This window comes from Aquarana catesbeiana, linkage group LG02 (genome assembly GCF_042186555.1).
Source record: "Aquarana catesbeiana isolate 2022-GZ linkage group LG02, ASM4218655v1, whole genome shotgun sequence".
NCBI lineage: Eukaryota > Metazoa > Chordata > Amphibia > Anura > Ranidae > Aquarana > Aquarana catesbeiana.
In genome coordinates, this window is record NC_133325.1 from 379,546,237 (window position 1) to 379,563,236 (window position 17,000).

The 17,000-nt window shown below is 46.3% G+C and overlaps 1 protein-coding gene across 1 annotated transcript in view; it reads left to right on the top strand.

Moving 5' to 3' along the window:
* The window catches only part of LOC141128072 (multidrug and toxin extrusion protein 2-like), a 540,585-nt gene that overhangs the window by 86,470 nt on the left and 437,115 nt on the right, over window positions 1-17,000 (top strand). The window contains exon 4 of the mRNA XM_073615139.1: window positions 10,773-10,921. Coding sequence (XP_073471240.1) covers window positions 10,773-10,921 — 149 coding nt within the window. The remainder of the gene's footprint in view (window positions 1-10,772; window positions 10,922-17,000) is intronic.

A 17,000-nucleotide genomic window follows, 5' to 3' on the forward strand; every position in this document is an offset into this window, starting at 1 on the left:
TTTGGTCTTCCGATGGCACCTCGAACTTCACATTCTCCACTTTAAAACTTTTTCCATCACCAGTACACTGCGATACCATATTTTTTACCATACGAGGCCTCCAGCCGTATTAAACAGCTCGGAGACAACCCCCTTCCCGCAGTGTAAACATTTTGTCTTCCAGCCTACCCTTCCGCTGTAAGAACACACCAGAGGGGCACGTAACACTGAAAAGCCCCCCACCATTTCCATCACCTCTGTTTTTTTGTACCACCATAAGAGACCAAAGATACCGCCACAGTCCGCAAGGATGACCCCTTAGCCTTAAGGGCCCCTCCACACCCGCAAGGCCCTCTCAATACCATCCTGAATGCCAAGTGCCCATAGATCAATGCCTACCGCAGAAAGGTGCACTCCATCGCCCCTTAGGTACATCCCTACGTTAACCTCCATGTGTCTCACTACCAATCCCCCATTGTTAACCACAAATTTTCCCACAGCCTTATTCACCTTGATTCGCGCTTTATTAATCCTGGCTACCGATCGTGCCATGCGCCAGGACATCCGTTCTACTGTGTCTGACCATACCACTATCATTCCCGGGAAGGCCACCCGTAGTGCCAAAAAATCGCACTTCACAGCCGACACCAGCTCCCTGGTGGATCGGACCCCCAGGTCGTTGCCTCCAGCATGTAAAACCAAAACATCAGGGGGATCAAGTCGAGCGTAGTGTTCAACCTCCGGCACAACTCTGCCCCAACCCATCCCTGGAAATCCTAACCATCGAATACATGCCTCCCTCCTTGAAAACCCTAGTTGCCTGCCTTCCGGTCTAGCGTCCCCCCTTTTGGCACCCCAAAAAACGTAAGAGTGCCCTAAGATCCAGACGAGGCGTGGCTGACCCCCATCTGAAAAGACATAACACAACAGAAAAGAAAATTGAATACAACTGTGCTGCCCCACACCTTTAGTATCAGGCATGCACTTATATTATGTCATCATTCTCTTTTTTTTTATACATAATCAGATAACAACTGAGGGCGCACATAAGACCGAAACCTCCTGGATTCCCACCTTCCAATCCTCTTAATTGCTGCCTCATCCAACCCACACCTGGCAGCCTCTGTAGCCACCCCGATGCGGAAGGAGTGTGAGGCGAATTGTCTACTATCCAACCCTGCCGCCCCAAGGCATTTCCGGAACACTGTAACAAACTGAAACCTGGAAAGAAAAGTCCCATCCCCATGCACAAACAACGGCCCATCCCCAACTGGGCAAATTTGTAAAAATTCCTCAACCACATTAACCGGGCAAATTAACGAACCCGGCAACGTGAACAGCTGCACCGTTACCCCTTTTCCTGCCTGATCCGTCTTAGACCTGTGTAATTTTACACCCTATCACTTTTAACTTCCACATCCTGTATCCTCAAACCCCCTGCTACTCGTTTTGCCGGACTCACCAATTCCCCCACCCGAAACGCCCCAAAAAACGCAATAGAAGAAAATCGGAATAATGCGACACGCAAAATTCAACTTACCTAACAGGGATTGTAACTGCCGCAACTGTACTTTCCTTTTCTCCATCATTTCCCTGACATCCATTTTTAACCCATCAACCTTGTCCCTTAGAAACCTACACTCCATTGCTCTGGTATCGATTTCGATGCCCAAGAAACTCAACATTGTCGTCAGACCCTCCGTCTTATCTGCTGCCAATGGTACCCCAAACTTACCGCAATGTGTTGCAGGGTTGCCAAAAGAATCGCACACCCATTAGATGAACGTGGCCCCACGCAGAGGAAATCATCACGGTAATGTATCACGGAATCTAACCCTGACACATCCTTAATTACCCATTCGAGGAACGAGCTGAACAATTCAAACTTGGCACAGGAGATAGTGCAACCCATTGGCAGACACCGATCGTCGTAAAATTCCCCTTGCCAACAGCAACCCAATAGCCAAAAACTGTCCGGATGCACTGGTAGCAAACGGAATGCCGACTCAATGTCCGATTTTGCCATGAGCGCCCCCTGACCGTAATGCCGCACCCATGCCACTGCCACATCGAACGATGTGTAAGACACTGTACAATCCTCAGGATTGATACCATCGTTCACAGATCCCCCTTTTGGAAATGAGAGGTGGTGAATAAGGCAAAACGTATTCGGTTCCTTCTTAGGCACCACTCCCAACGGTGACACAACCAAATCCTGCAGTGGCTTAGTTGCAAAAGGCCCACTCATGCGCCCCAACGCAACCTCCTTGGCCAGTTTCTCAGACACCACCCCAGGGTTCTGGCCATAGAAGGTATAGCTGCCATGGAGCACGGAATCCTGAAACCCACGGAAAATCCCTCACCCAACATCTTTGCTGCCTCCCTGTCCGGATACCTATTTAAGAAAGGCCACATCCTTACCTCCATCACCGGTGTAGTCCCTCTTTTGAGTAGGCTCCCCTGGCTTCTTTCCTTTTTTGAAGCAACGTGACAAAGCGTGACTCCCCCCACATCCTGAACATTCATGTTTAAAATGACAGGACCCCCCAAACTTGCAGGATCCTTCGTTAAACTGCCAACACATACCCCATTTTTTCCTGGCCGGCAGTCCAGAGGTGGAGGATCCCCCGGCCCCTCCATGAAAAAACTGATTCGGGACCCTGGCGGAGGACATCAAACGCATCCATAAGCTGATATCCTTATGGTCCCACCTAAGGGCTGGCCTAACTGCCCTTCTCTGCCGAAATTGCTCATCATAACAAAGCCACGCGGTTCCCCCATACACCCTATGTGCCTCCCCTATGGCGTCCATATAGCAAAACAACGCCGAGCAATGTTCCGGGTTCTTCTCACCTATAACGCTAGCCATAATGGCGAACGCCTGTAACCAGTTCCCAAAAGTCCTAGGGATCAAACTATACTCCGCTTCTCCTCATCCTCCTTTTTAGAATCGTCCGGCTTCACCCTATCCAAGTTGAACTTCTCCAGCGGTAACAGGGAGAAAATTTCAACATACTCACCTTTAACAATTTTATCCTGAACCTCCTGTTTCAAATGCGCTCCCAGCGGTGGCCTCATAGCAGACATAAACTTCGCATTTTGCTGCATCTGCTATCCTGACCACGTCCTTCCTGACCACCACCGCAGGCTCCCCCGCAGTGGTATTTCCTGTCACACCTAAGTCTGATGTGGCCGCAGCTTCCCCTCCTGTCACCGGGGTCCCACCATTACCCGACTTTTCAGCCCGTCCTCCAACCCACCGTGCCACTTGTGCCGGTCCCACCCGGCTGCCTGCAAAGCGTTGAACCAAATCCCTTAAACCCCCCAGTAACTCCTGCAATGGTCCCCGTGTCCCAGAGGCGACAGGCGGATCGCCCGCCCCCCCAGGCCAGGCGGGCCCCCCGCCGTGGCCCCCAATGCGCCCCCTGGTAGCCCTGGGGCCCCCCTGCCCACCATACCTAACAAAGTGCTAATATCATCATTACTATCAACAGCAGGTAAAACATGTAACTCACCAGGCTGACTGGGTCTGCTCCCCATCGCCGCTGCACTGGACCCTCCAGATGGCACGATCTCCTGGCTCACTTCCTCATCCGATCCCGACAGCTCACCTTCCGACCGTACCTACATGGCCTGGAGCATCGGCGTAACCAACCCCCCAGGCGAAGCCTGCCTAGAGGCCGTGGACTCCCTTCTTGTGGCTGTTCGCCCCCTCTCCATGCATCCACCGGGTGTAGTGCTGTGCCGTCCCCCACTTCTGGTTCCTCTGCTAGGCCCTGCTCCTTTCCCTCTGTCCTCTTCAGGCTCCCGACCTCTGAGTCTCATTGAAAGGCTCCCAGCAGCGTCAGGTAGATGAACCACAGCCGTGGCCCCGCTCCTCCCCCGCCGGATCTCCCCCCTGGCAGACCCCTGTGAAGAGGGGGGATGGTTCCCCTGCTTTCCTGAGTCCTAGATGGAGAGGCGTGGGCGCCATTGCGGCCTGAAGCCCCGCCCCCCGCCCCCGAGCTCTAACGCTGCCAAGGATTCCACCCGGTCCTCCCAGAGGTAGCGGCAGCCGCCCGTTTTGCTGGGGGAGCCCGCGGGTGCGTTACCGGGCTCCTATTAGGGCGAGCCGTTCTGCTGGAGAGGCCTGGTGAAAAACGCTCAGGCGGCCGGGACCGCCTAGCGCGTGGCATCGTCTCTCCCCCGCGCCGGACCCCCGTGCCGCCCCCCCCCCGCCTCGTCAGAAATCAAGGCCGCTACCTGTGCTTGTAGCCATTCCGGCCCTTTCGTCTCCTTCCTAATAGCACATCAATGTCCGCCATGCTGCTGCTCAACTACACCCAACTTCTTCCTTATCTGTCTCCCTCACACTGCTCCTGTACAAACCCCGCCTCTACCTTTTATATCACTCCACCCCCTGGGTTAACTTCTACCTCCTCTTTAACCCTAAGTTGTGTCACTGTTCCACCTTGTCATGCCCGGCCCTTCATTATCTTTCCATACTTCCATTCTCATTCCGGGCCTCCCTGGAGAGAAGAGAAAGAATAATTAGTCTCTACCCGACCATAATTACTTTTTTAAACGAATTCTCGTGTATGTTCTCGTTATCCCTTCCACTACAACTCGCAAGATCTGTGATCATTATTTCTTTCATACATAGATGGTCCTCAATACATTCTTTTTTTTTAAAAATACTCTTTCATATATTTCTGTTCATAAACCACCTTTTCTCAGGCTGATGATTGCATCCCCACTAGAATTCCAACAATAAACAATCATGAACATTGATTTGTTGCTATTTAACTGCTTCTTCTGGGGTTCAAAGTGCTCCCAGTGTGTCATGCACACCCACACAAGTGTAAATAGTAATGGTAATTTTCACAATACATTGTGATGCCCATGTAATGTTTTACTCAATTGCAGCTAAGAGAGCATTTTGGCTAAAGGCATGGGTGGCATGGGTGTCAGATCCATCATCTAAGAGGTGCAGGATCCTTTTTAATGGCAAGACATTCTTTGGCGAAAGACTGGATGCTGCCATTATGAGAATGAAAGGGCAGTCTCATCTCAGAAGACAGAGGAAGAAAGAAAAGTTAAGGCCAGTTGATAAATAGATTCAAGATCCCACTGCCCTGGGAAGGAGTTTAGGTGAGGATGGTGAGGATCTTATACTTTTTTAAGCCGGCAAAATTAAAATCCCAGGCATCAGCCCCAAAACCTAAAAAGTAATTTTGATTCTGCCCGCTCACACCTGCAAAGTTGGAGAAAGGTTGAGGAGGCTTGAGGGGTTTGGGCAGATTAGTGCACTGATCAGTGGATTCTCTCTTTGATTTTTAAAGGCAGTTTCTGCACTTTCAAAAAGGAACCTCTAAGATCAAAGTTGCCTCAAAAGGTTGTCATCATCTATCAGTACATCCAGACCCTTGTCCACCAGGGTGCTGTGATTCTGGTGCTGGATTCTAAAAAAATTGAAAGCTTTTTCTCGTCTGTATTTCCAGTCAAGAAAAAGACATGGGGTTGGAGGCCTGTCTTATTCAATCCAAGCATTTCAAGATTAAATTTCTGCATTTTGTACTACTCACAGTGCATCCATTAATGGTATTCCTAGACTTAGGGGACAATTACCTTAATGCACTCAAAACTTCCAAATGCATCTACTGCACGTTTCAATGTGCAAATGTTCATCTGAAATTTCAGCGCCTTCCATTTGGTCTATCAACTTCTTGAGAGAACTTATTTCAAAGACTTTATAGCCACCATTGCTCCACTGAGGGAGAAGGGAATTAAAATTTTGAACTGCATTTGAATAACCTTATACCTGTATTGTACAGTTATAAGGCATTGTCATGAGGCATTGTTATTACAATAGAGACTCTTACCCAATTTGGGTGGTTGATTAATTACAGTGCATTGTTTATTTTGGTGCCTTATTCGACACCCAACACCTATTCTAAGAGAAAAAGTACAGGTAGTCAGACTGAAAGTCCAGCAGGCTTTAGTAAACAGATTTCTTAGTGTTGTAGCCTAAAACTACTGGAGACGTTCTCATTATGTATTCCAATAATAAGATGTGCATCAAGACTTTTCCAGAAATGTTTTTACGCTAGTGGAAGAAATGATCCATGCCACAGTTGATCCAGATAACACCCGTTATGCAGTCTAGTCAATGATGGTGGATAAAGATGCTGAATCTCTAGTACCACTGACCATTAGGTCTGATGCCCTGGACCATTGTAACATCTGATGAGAGTCATTCCTTTTGGGGCACTTATTGCAGGATGTGATGAACCAAGGCAGGTGGCAAGTATTGACAGGGGGCATTATGTGCAATTTTTCATAGCTCAGAGCTGCTTGGATGGCTTTTATTAATCTTGCTCCATTAATAACCCACAAATTGGTCCCCTTTATAAATGGATAATTGGGCCGAAGTGACCTATGTGCAAAGTAGGAGGGGACACAAAGTTATACACTACTTAAAGAGGTGAGACCAATTCCGGCTTGATTCCAAGACAGTTTAACCTATCTCAAAGCATTCTACATCCCAACATTGCAGGATTTTCAGGTAGACTACCTATCAAGGAATTTCATAAGCAAGAAGGATCAGTCTCTTAATTTGCCAGAGATTTATTTTTTTCAAAGTGCTGTCTGTATTTCATTTCAATCAGGAATGGGTGCTTTCTGCCTTTGCTGAAGATCAGGATGCAGAGATCCTTCATGAATTGAACATTTTAAGATCTCTGAAACATTACTTTTTCTCTGATTCAACACCCTAGAAAGGGTTACAGGTTGTTTGTTACTGCAAGTAAAACCAAGGGTAGGACAAATGGCTTCTTCGCAAGTTATCACATGCTGTATAGTCAAGCTGATCCAAAGAGCATGCAGGGCTAGTGGCACATAAAATCCTCAAGGTTTGACAAACCATTCTACTAGAAGTGTACAACCATTCTACTAGAAGATTTTTATCCTTCATAGGTGTAGCGCCCTCTACCTTTAGGTAGGTGCTTTATAGTATTTCTTTGATAGAGTAGGATATAGACAGGTAAATTTAGCCAGGCCTGTGTTCTTTACTAAGCCTGGATGTTAATTTGGGGTTGGAAGTGTCAGAATAGAAGGGGGTGTGGCTGCCTACATTTGGGCTCAGGAAGACCTTCTCTGCTTGACAGTGGATTCTGCTGGAAAGAGAGGATGGGCTGAGACCTGAGTGGCAGGAAACCCATTTGAGAGCATTGACCAATGGTTAATTTCTTTGGTCAAGGGGAGGTCTCACATAAAAGGGGGGTCACATGCCCTGGGAGGGGTTCGCAGTTTCAGTTTGGGATTCAGAGTCCACAAGTTAGGCCCAGAGGCCCGGGAGTTCAGAGATCCCGGAGCCCTGGTGCCGGAAGAGGATCCAGGGGGGACCAAGAGCCTAGGCCCTGGATAGGGAGTCAGCATGTAGTCAACAAGGAACCACCAGACGCTCCCATGCGGGGAGGTACCAGTCAAGAAAAGGAGAAAGTAGGAGCAAAACGGCAGACGAAAACCTGGGTGATCAACTTTCTGTGAGTAGAACATGGACTGTTGATTGGAAGAGAGAGCCAAGGGAGTGCAAACCCAGAGGAGCCGAGAGAGGAAGTTATACTTTAAATTTAAGGACCACAGTTTCTTATATGTTCCAAATACTGAAAGGACGTTGGTATGTGGGTCATAAGGAATGTGGTGTAGGTGTTGACCTTAAAGAACCAATACCCAAAGGAAACATATCAAGTTAAGCGGAGGAGCTATTCAGAGTACCAAATCCTCAGCCAGATATCTTAAATAAAAAGCATTAATCTGCAGTGGGAAATCAATACAGGAGACTTTATTCAGAGTAATGTTCACCTGTGGGATTCGGGGAGTGCTGCATTACACAAAAGGAAAGGAACGATGGAGCAGTTTAAAACAGCAGTCCTGCAACAATATGGGGTCTTATGGGGTGTCTCATATACTTCACTGGAGAGCCCCACGAATATAATTCCAAATAAAGAAACTTAAAGTGCAACTTTGACTGTTTGGTGTTATGTGGGTGCATGGGAGATCGGAAGCGGAGTGATTGGCAAAGGTAAGGAACTAAAACCCAGCAGCCCCCAAGGGGGTACCGCTATATAGGGTATATAAGAACTCCACAATTTTTGTATGCCATCGGCATGAGATCTGAACCAGCCTGTGCTAGGTGTGGTAATACGGGAATGCTGATACATCTTCTCTGGCGGTGTCCCAAATTCCAGAGATACTGGGCAGAGGTGGTTGGTACTCTTAATGGGCTACTAGATGTCAATATCCTGGTTGAACTACTTATGTGCCTATTGGGCTACCATGATTCATTTATTTATACTTCTCCCATAGTAAATACTATTAGGCGCACTCTTTGTGGCCCGCAGCCAGATTGCACTTAAGTGGACCTCCCCCTATGCTCCTACCGTATTTGATTGGATATTTGATCGTAATAGGATTATTTCCTTTGAAAAACATGCATATTTTTTAAGGAACTCCATGAGGAAGTTTGATGCCACTTGGTCACAATGACTTGAGTTTATGTCTCTGGTATCGGTATAGACCAATCTGCACTACAAGCATTACTATTAAGATATAGGGCTATATACGTGACTATGGCGTACATATATATGTATATGATACATATACTCCTTTTGTAAGCACTAAATTTCTTTTTGTCTTTTTTAATGCTCCAAGGTATTGGGTGTGTGGGGTGTGCTTTTTCTTTATTATATTTTTATTTAATTTTTTTTTTAGGTAGTATTTGGTTTGTTTTATGGGATGTTGTTTTATTATTTTGTCTGTATTGTTTCAATGTCATATGTATATAAAAATAAAAAGAATCTGATTTAAAGAAGCGTTTCTGCATAATGGGCGGCTTATGTTAACCACTTGCGGACCGCCCACCTGCATTGTACTGTGGACGGACAGCCCGCACAGGCAAGGCGATGTACTGGTACATCACTACCTGTTTCTGGGCTTAGGACGTGCACATGCGTGCCCCAGCCCCTCCGCCGACACCCAATGATTTACAGCTGGGACCAATAGCAGCCCAAAGCCCTTCATTTATTACCTTTCTTGCAAGCATTATCCCCTTGTGTAATGGGTTCATAGGTGTGCGCAGCCTATTGCATTAGGGTGTGCACCCCAAAACGCAAACACACATGCGTGCCTATATATATATATATATATATATATATATATATATATATATACACACACTCTAATGAACTGTAAAAATGTAAAAAAGTAGTAGGGTAGTGGATGGTGTCAGTAGTTTTTATTTTTATTATTTTGTTTTTGTATTATAATTTACAATTTTATTTATATTTTTTATTATTTGCTACAATTTTTATAAGCTTTGGTGAAATATCAGCAGGGGGAATCTGCGCTGCAAAGGGTGATTAGGGTGTGCCCAGGCACCCCCCCCGCGCACGCTTATGAATGGGTTATTAATAGGGTTGTCCCGATACCGATACTAGTATCGGGACCGATACCGAGCATTTGCGTGAGTACTTTTACCTGCACAAATGCTCCCGATGCTTGACCCGATACTTGGGAGAGGCGGGCGGAGTCAGAGGCTGCGCGCAACCGGTAGTCGGCGGAGTCAGTGGGCGGGGTCAATGGGCGGAGAGGGCAGGCGGAGTCAGCGGAGTGGAGAGCGAGTCCATAACGGCAGTGGAACTAGCTAGGTAAGCTGGCAGGGGTGCAGGGCGCAGCCGCATCAGGATCGGTGACCGGAGCCGTCGCATTCGATCGCCATTAGTGGTCGAACATCCCGACGCCCATCTTGGTACACCCTACGCCCGCCCACAGTAAGCAGTGAACATCTTGTTACACCCAGCCCATATAGTTCGGGTTAGGTGTAACAAGATGTCCGCTGCTGATTAACTGTGGCTGAGTGTAGGGTGTACCAAGATGGGCATCGCAGCATAGCATTACAAAATAAATCCTTTCCTCTCATGTAATTTATTGCTGCATTTCAGTGCCTTCCCATCAGTGCCATCTATCAGTGCTCATAAGTGCCATCTATCAGTGCCAGCCACCTCTCAGTGCCCATAAGTGCCACCTATCAGTGCCATCTATTAGTGCTAGTCATCTATCAGTGCCATCTATCAGTGCCAGCCACCTATCAGTGCCCATAAGTGCCACCTATCAGTGCCAGCCACCTGTCAGTGCCGCCTATCAGTGCCAGCATTAGTGCCAGCCACCTATAAGTGTCAGCCACCTATCAGTGCCCATCAGTCAGTGCCACCTATCAGTGCCAGCCATCAGTCAGTGCAACCTATCAGTGCCCATCAGTCAAACTGTCACATGACATTAAAAAAAAAGTAATCGGTATCGGCGAGTACTTGAAAAAAAGTATCGATACTTGTACTCGGTCTGAAAAAAGTGGTATCGGGACAACCCTAGTTATTAACCATTCATATGCTGCCTTGAAAGCACCAGGAGATCAGAAAATTGTATTCTTATATTTCTGTAATTTTCCTTTCTTGGTGCCTATCCATGGCAGAATATGGACCCTCCCTAGTCTTAGAACTGTTTATGAGAATGGTGAAATTAAATGTTTATAGAGTTATAATTGACCTGTCGGTTAGATGGGGGCTTGCCAGCAAGTGCAACCACCATTCATATACTGCCATGGACAGGCATCAGTAAAAGAAAATTATGGAAACATAAGTATACAATTTTCCAGTCTTTGCTTAGAATAGCATCAACTTCCACAACTTCCATTTCTTAGATAAAATATTATTAACTGGGATAATTATATCTGTGTATAAATATTTTCATTCTTTCAGACATATGGCAGCAAGAATTTGAAGCGAGTGGGAACAATCCTGCAGAGAGGAATTCTTATTCTAATGTTGTGCTGCTTCCCTTGTTGGGCATTATTTATTAATACAGAGCAGGTACTGCTATTGTGCAAACAAAACCCAGATATTGCCAGGTTAGTGGTATTTCCCTCTTCTTCTTTAACAAACAATATGCAGAAACAATTATTGCATTGGTAAAATGATGTATTATTGCATTGGTAAAATGTTGTTTATTGCATTAACATTTTTATTCTGGGGGTTTGAGGCAGAATCCACTTTTGTCTTTGGTGATGGTTTTCATACTGCATAGAGGTGCTGATTAGGGATGGCCGAATGGTTCGGTATGAGTTTGGGCTGAACATGTTCGCATGTTCGCTGAACGACCACAATGCACTGCGCCGCCACACAGTGCATTGAAAGCCCTGATTGGCTGAAGTAATGAAAGCTTTGCCCAATCAGGGCATAGATTACTGTCAGAGCCATGATTGGACGCTGTCATGATGACTCTATCTAATCATGGTTCATTGCTGTTAATCCCACCCCACACTATAAAAGTATTCTTTCAATAACGAATATAAACAGTGAGAAATGGCACCAATAGTGAATATATAACTGATTACAATGCTGCACCAGAAATTAGTATAAGTTAACGAAAACATGAAATAATAAACAAATGAGTGCAAAGATCTATGAATCGCACAACATAATGTGAATATAATGATTTTGATACACCATAAAAAAGTGTCAGCACAGTCCAGCACATACAGTGTGTGTGTGTGTGTATATATATATATATATATATATATATATATATATATATATATATTCATGCAGTAATGCAAATCTTCTACTGTGTCTTGGAGAATACAATGGAGGTTATTTACCAAAGGCAAATCCACTTGCAAAGTGCACTTGAACTTGCACTGAAAGTGCACTTGGAAGCGCAGTCGCTGTAAATCTGAGGGGTAGATCTGAAATGAGGGGAAGCACTGCTGATTTTATCATCCAATCATGTGCAAGCTAAAATGCTGTTTATTTTCTTTGCATGTCCCCCTCGGATCTACAGTGACTGCACTTCCAAGTGCACTTTCAGTGCAATTTCAAGCGCACTTTGCACTTGTAATTTGCACTTGTAGTGCAAAGTGGATTTACCTTTCGTAAATAACCCCCACTGTGCTTAAATCTTCAATATCAAAAAAAGTGCTTCACCCGAAGTGACATATAAATGTGCTCACCAGATATCTCCGGCCACAGAGTGACCACCAGGCATATAGTGAAGAGAATCCTTTAACCACTTCAGCCCTGGAAGGATTTACCCCCTTCCTGACCAGAGCACTTTTTACAATTTGGCACTGCATCGCTTTAACTGCTAATTGCGCAGTCATGCAATGCTGCACCCAAATGAAATTTGCGTCCTTTTCTTCCCACAAATAGAGCTTTCTTTTGATGGTATTTGATCACCTCTGCCGTTTTTATTTTTTGCGCTATAAACGGAAAAAGACCGAAAATTTTGAAAAAAAATGATATTTTCTACTTTTTGTTATAAAAAAAATCCAATAAACTCAATTTTAGTCATACATTTAGGCCAAAATGTATTCGGCCACATGTCTTTGGTAAAAAAAAATGTCAATAAGCGTATATTTATTGGTTTGCGCAAAAGTTATAGTGTCTACAAACTACAGTACATTTTCTGGAATTTACACAGCTTTTAGTTTATGACTGCCTCTGTCATTTCTTGAGGTGCTAAAATGGCAGGGCAGTAACCTCCCCCCCAAATGACCCCATTTTGGAAAGTAGACACCCCAAGGAAATTGCTGAGAGGCATGTTGAGCCAATTGAATATTATTTTTTTTGTCCCAAGTGATTGAATAATGACAAAAAAAAAATTTACAAAAAGTTGTTACTAAATGATATATTGCTCACACAGACCATGGGCATATGTGGAATTGCACCCCAAAATACATTTAGCTGCTTCTCCTGAGTATGGGGATACCACATGTGTGGGACTTTTTGGGAGCCTAGCCGCGTACGGGGCCCCGAAAACCAAGCACCGCCTTCAGGATTTCTAAGGGCGTAAATTTTTGATTTCACTCCTCACTACCTATCACAGTTTTGAAGGCCATAAAATGGCAAGATGGCACAAACCCCCCCCAAATGACCCCATTTTGGAAAGTAGACACCCCAAGCTATTTGCTGAGAGGCATGTTGAGTCCATGGAATATTTATATTTTGATACAAGTTGAGGGAAATTGACAATTTTTTTTTTTGTACAAAGTTGTCACTAAATGATATATTGCTCAAACATGCAATGGGCATATGTGGAATTACACCCCAAAATACATTCTGCTGCTTCTCCTGAGTACGGGGATACCACATGTGTGGGACTTTTTGGGAGCCTAGCCGCGTACGGGGCCCCGAAACCAAGCACCGCCTTCAGGATTTCTAAGGGCGTAAATTTTTGATTTCACTCCTCACTACCTATCACAGTTTTGAAGGCCATAAAATGCCAAGATGGCACAAACCCCCCCCCCAAATGACCCCATTTTGCAAAGTAGACACCCCAAGCTATTTGCTGAGAGGCATGTTGAGTCCATGGAATATTTTATATTTTGACACAAGTTGCGGGAAAGTGACGAATTTTTTTTTTTTTTGCAAAAAGTTGTCACTAAATGATATATTGCTCAAACATGCAGTGGGCATATGTGGAATTACACCCCAAAATACATTCTGCTGCTTCTCCTGAGTACGGGGATACCACATGTGTGGGACTTTTTGGGAGCCTAGCCGTGCACGGGGCCCCGAAAACAAAGCACCGCCTTCAGGATTTCTAAGGGCGTAAAGTTTTGATTTCACTCCTCACTACCTATCACAGTTTTGAAGGCCATAAAATGCCCAGATGGCACAAACCCCCCCCAAATGACCCCATTTTGGAAAGTAGACACCCCAAGCTATTTGCTGAGAGGCATGGTGAGTATTTTGCAGCTCTCATTTGTTTTTGAAAATGAAGAAAGACAAGAAAAAAAAATTTTTTTTTCAATTTTCAAAACTTTGTGACAAAAAGCGGGGTCTGAAAAATACTCACTATACCTCTCAGCAAATAGCTTGGGGTGTCTACTTTCCAAAATAGGGTCATTTGGGGGGGGGGGGGTTGTGCCACCTGGGCATTCCATGGCCTCCGAAACCGTGATAGGCAGTGAAGAGTGAAATCAAAACTTTACACCTGTCACGTACCTGGTGGTGGAGCCAAGAATGCAGGGAATGGCCTCTCGTGTGCCTCTGGCTCAAGAACCCCTGATAGAGGAAACAGGGACTCAAGAGCACAGGGGGCCACAAGTGCCTGGCAAGTGGCAGATGTCTCTGAAATTCAACTGGAACACCGGAACAGCAGACTGTAAGAAGATGCACTGGAGAGCTGTCTGGAACACTGGAACCACTGGTCGTAAGAAGAAGCACTGTAGCAGGTAGGAACTCTGGAACAGCAGGCAACAGGGAGGTGTTCTGTAGTTCAGCTAGGACACTGGAACAACAGGCTGTAGGAGGATGCACTGGAACTTCTGGCAGGAACACTGGAACCACTGGCTGTGAGAGGTGCACTGTAGCAGGCAGGAACTCTGGAACAGCAGGCAACAGGGAGGTGTTCTGTAGTTCAACTGGAGCACAAGCAGAATCAGACAGACCGGATCAACACTGGCAGGCAAGCAGGCACCAAACGGAGGCAGAAGAATAGTCAGGATACAGTCCGGGTTGGCAACAGGCAGGCAACAGATAACCGTAGGAGGAGGCAGGAGAGTAGTCAGACGAGCCGGGGTCAGGGACTGGCAGCAAACGAGAATAGTCAGGAACAGGCCGGATAACAGGAAGCAGGTAAGCAGGTATTCAGGTAGCTTAGGGTCACAGGGAACGCTGTAGACCGGACAGCAAGGAAGCGTGCTGACAGGCTCCTTTAAATAGGCCTAATGGCGCCAAACGCTGTCACACTGCATGTTTGCGCGCATCCACGTGCACTCGTGCACGCCCGTGTACCGGTCGTACATGCCCGTTCGTACCATCGTGCACCCGCGTACACCCGTTCGTACGAGCGCGCACCCGCCCGCGTCCGTTCGTGCCAACGCGCCTCCGAACGCGTTCTCTGGCTCTAACAACAGTGGTTCTGTTAAACGATCTTCCGCCGACGGTCGTGCTAACAGGACGCCTTTCATGACATTGCCCCCCCCAAGGGGCAGCCTCCGGATGCCCAACTGAGCCATCTTACTTGGATGAGACCTTTTAAAGGCAAGAATCAGTCTCCTCGCATGAATGTTGGACTCCGGCTCCCAGGAGTTCTCCTCAGGCCCGTACCCCTTCCATTTAATTAAAAACTGGACTTGGTTACGTCTCTTCCTGCAATCCAGAATGGACTCAACCTCATATTCGGTTTCTCCGTCAACGATTACAGGTTCAGGGGGATCAACCCTCCGGTTGGCAAAAGGATCAGGAACCGTGGGTTTGAGTAGAGTCACGTGAAAGACCGGGTGGATCCGGAATGACTCCGGTAACTTCAGTTCATAGGCCACGTTATTAATCTTCCTTAGAACTGGGAAGGGACCCACAAATTTAGGGCCCAATTTTTTGGAAGGACATGCCAGTTTTAAATTCAGAGTAGATAGCCAGACCTGATCCCCGGGCTTGAGGTCAAGTTCCCCTCTTCTCCTTTTGTCAAACACCTCTTTGTTGTAATTCTGAGTCCTTGCCATAGTCTCCTGCAAGAGTTTACAATTTGACTCAAAGAAGTCTAGATTCTCCTGGACAGCTGGTACTGGGCACTCCGGGATGTTACTGGGCAGGAACAGAGGGTGGAAACCATAATTTGCAAAAAACGGTGACTGCTTCGTGGCGGAATGGACAGAATTATTGTAGGCAAATTCGGCAAGAGGTAGGAGCGGAGCCCAATCATCCTGGGAGAAAGAAGAAAAACAGCGCAGATACTGCTCCAGCGTCTGATTTGTTCTTTCCGTCTGGCCATTTGTTTGGGGGTGATAGGCAGAGGAGAAAGAAAGGTCAATTTTCAAGGATCCACAAAGTGCTCTCCAGAACTTGGGCGTAAATTGCACCCCCCGATCTGAAGTAATATTTGCAGGAATGCCATGAAGCCTCACCACCTCCTTGATAAATGTCCTTGCAGTCTCAGCAGCAGTAGGTGTGCCCTTCATTGGTAGGAAATGAGCCATTTTTGATAGTCTATCCACCACTACAAAGATTGTAGTGTAGCCTTCAGAAGGTGGCAGCTCGACAATAAAATCCATGGAGATCATCCTCCATGGCTTCTCCGGAACAGGTAATGGTTTCAACAGACCCCAAGCCTTACACTTGCTGCCCTTGTTTTGAATGCAAGTGGCACATGCTTCCACATAGTCCCTGCAATCTTTCCTTAACTGCGGCCACCAGAATGTGCGCTGAAGGAGTTCAGATGTTTTGTGCACACCAAAATGGCCAGCCAACATGTGGTCATGACAGGAACTAAGAACTGCCGCTCGCAACTCCTGGGGTACGAAGATCCTATCTTTGAACCAAAGAAGCTCGTCTCTGGACTGTAGAGCTAAATCAGGTGGAGCAGAGGCGTCCCTAGAAGCTTGCTTGATCTGTGAGAGTAGATCCCCTTGGAGCAGCAGAAAGTTTCCTGAGGATAAGATGGTGTCTGGGGATGGAGATGCTTCAGGTCCGTTGTACATTCGAGACAGTGCGTCAGGCTTGATGTTCTTTGATCCGGGGCGGTAGGTTATATGGAAAGAAAATCTGGTAAAGAAAAGTGCCCACCTGGCCTGTCGTGGTCTTAACCTCTTGGCAGTCTTTAAATATTCCAAATTCTTGTGATCTGTATAAACAAAAATTGGATGAGCTGCTCCCTCCAGGAGATATCGCCACTCTTCAAGTGCGGCTTTGATTGCCAACAATTCTCGATCGCCCACATCATAATTTCTCTCCGCTTCGGATAATTTGCGAGAAAAGAAAGCGACTGGATGCAAAAGAGCCCTAGGCCCCTGTCTCTGGGAAAGCACTGCACCAACCGCTATTTCCGAGGCATCCACCTCCAAAATGTATGGTAATGTAGGATCCGGGTGCTTTAAGACTGAGGCTGAAACAAACAGATCTTTTAGCGTTGTGAAGGCCGCCTGAGCTTCAGTAGACCAATGGAACTTGAGGCCCTGCTTAGTTAACTTTGTGATAGGAGAAATG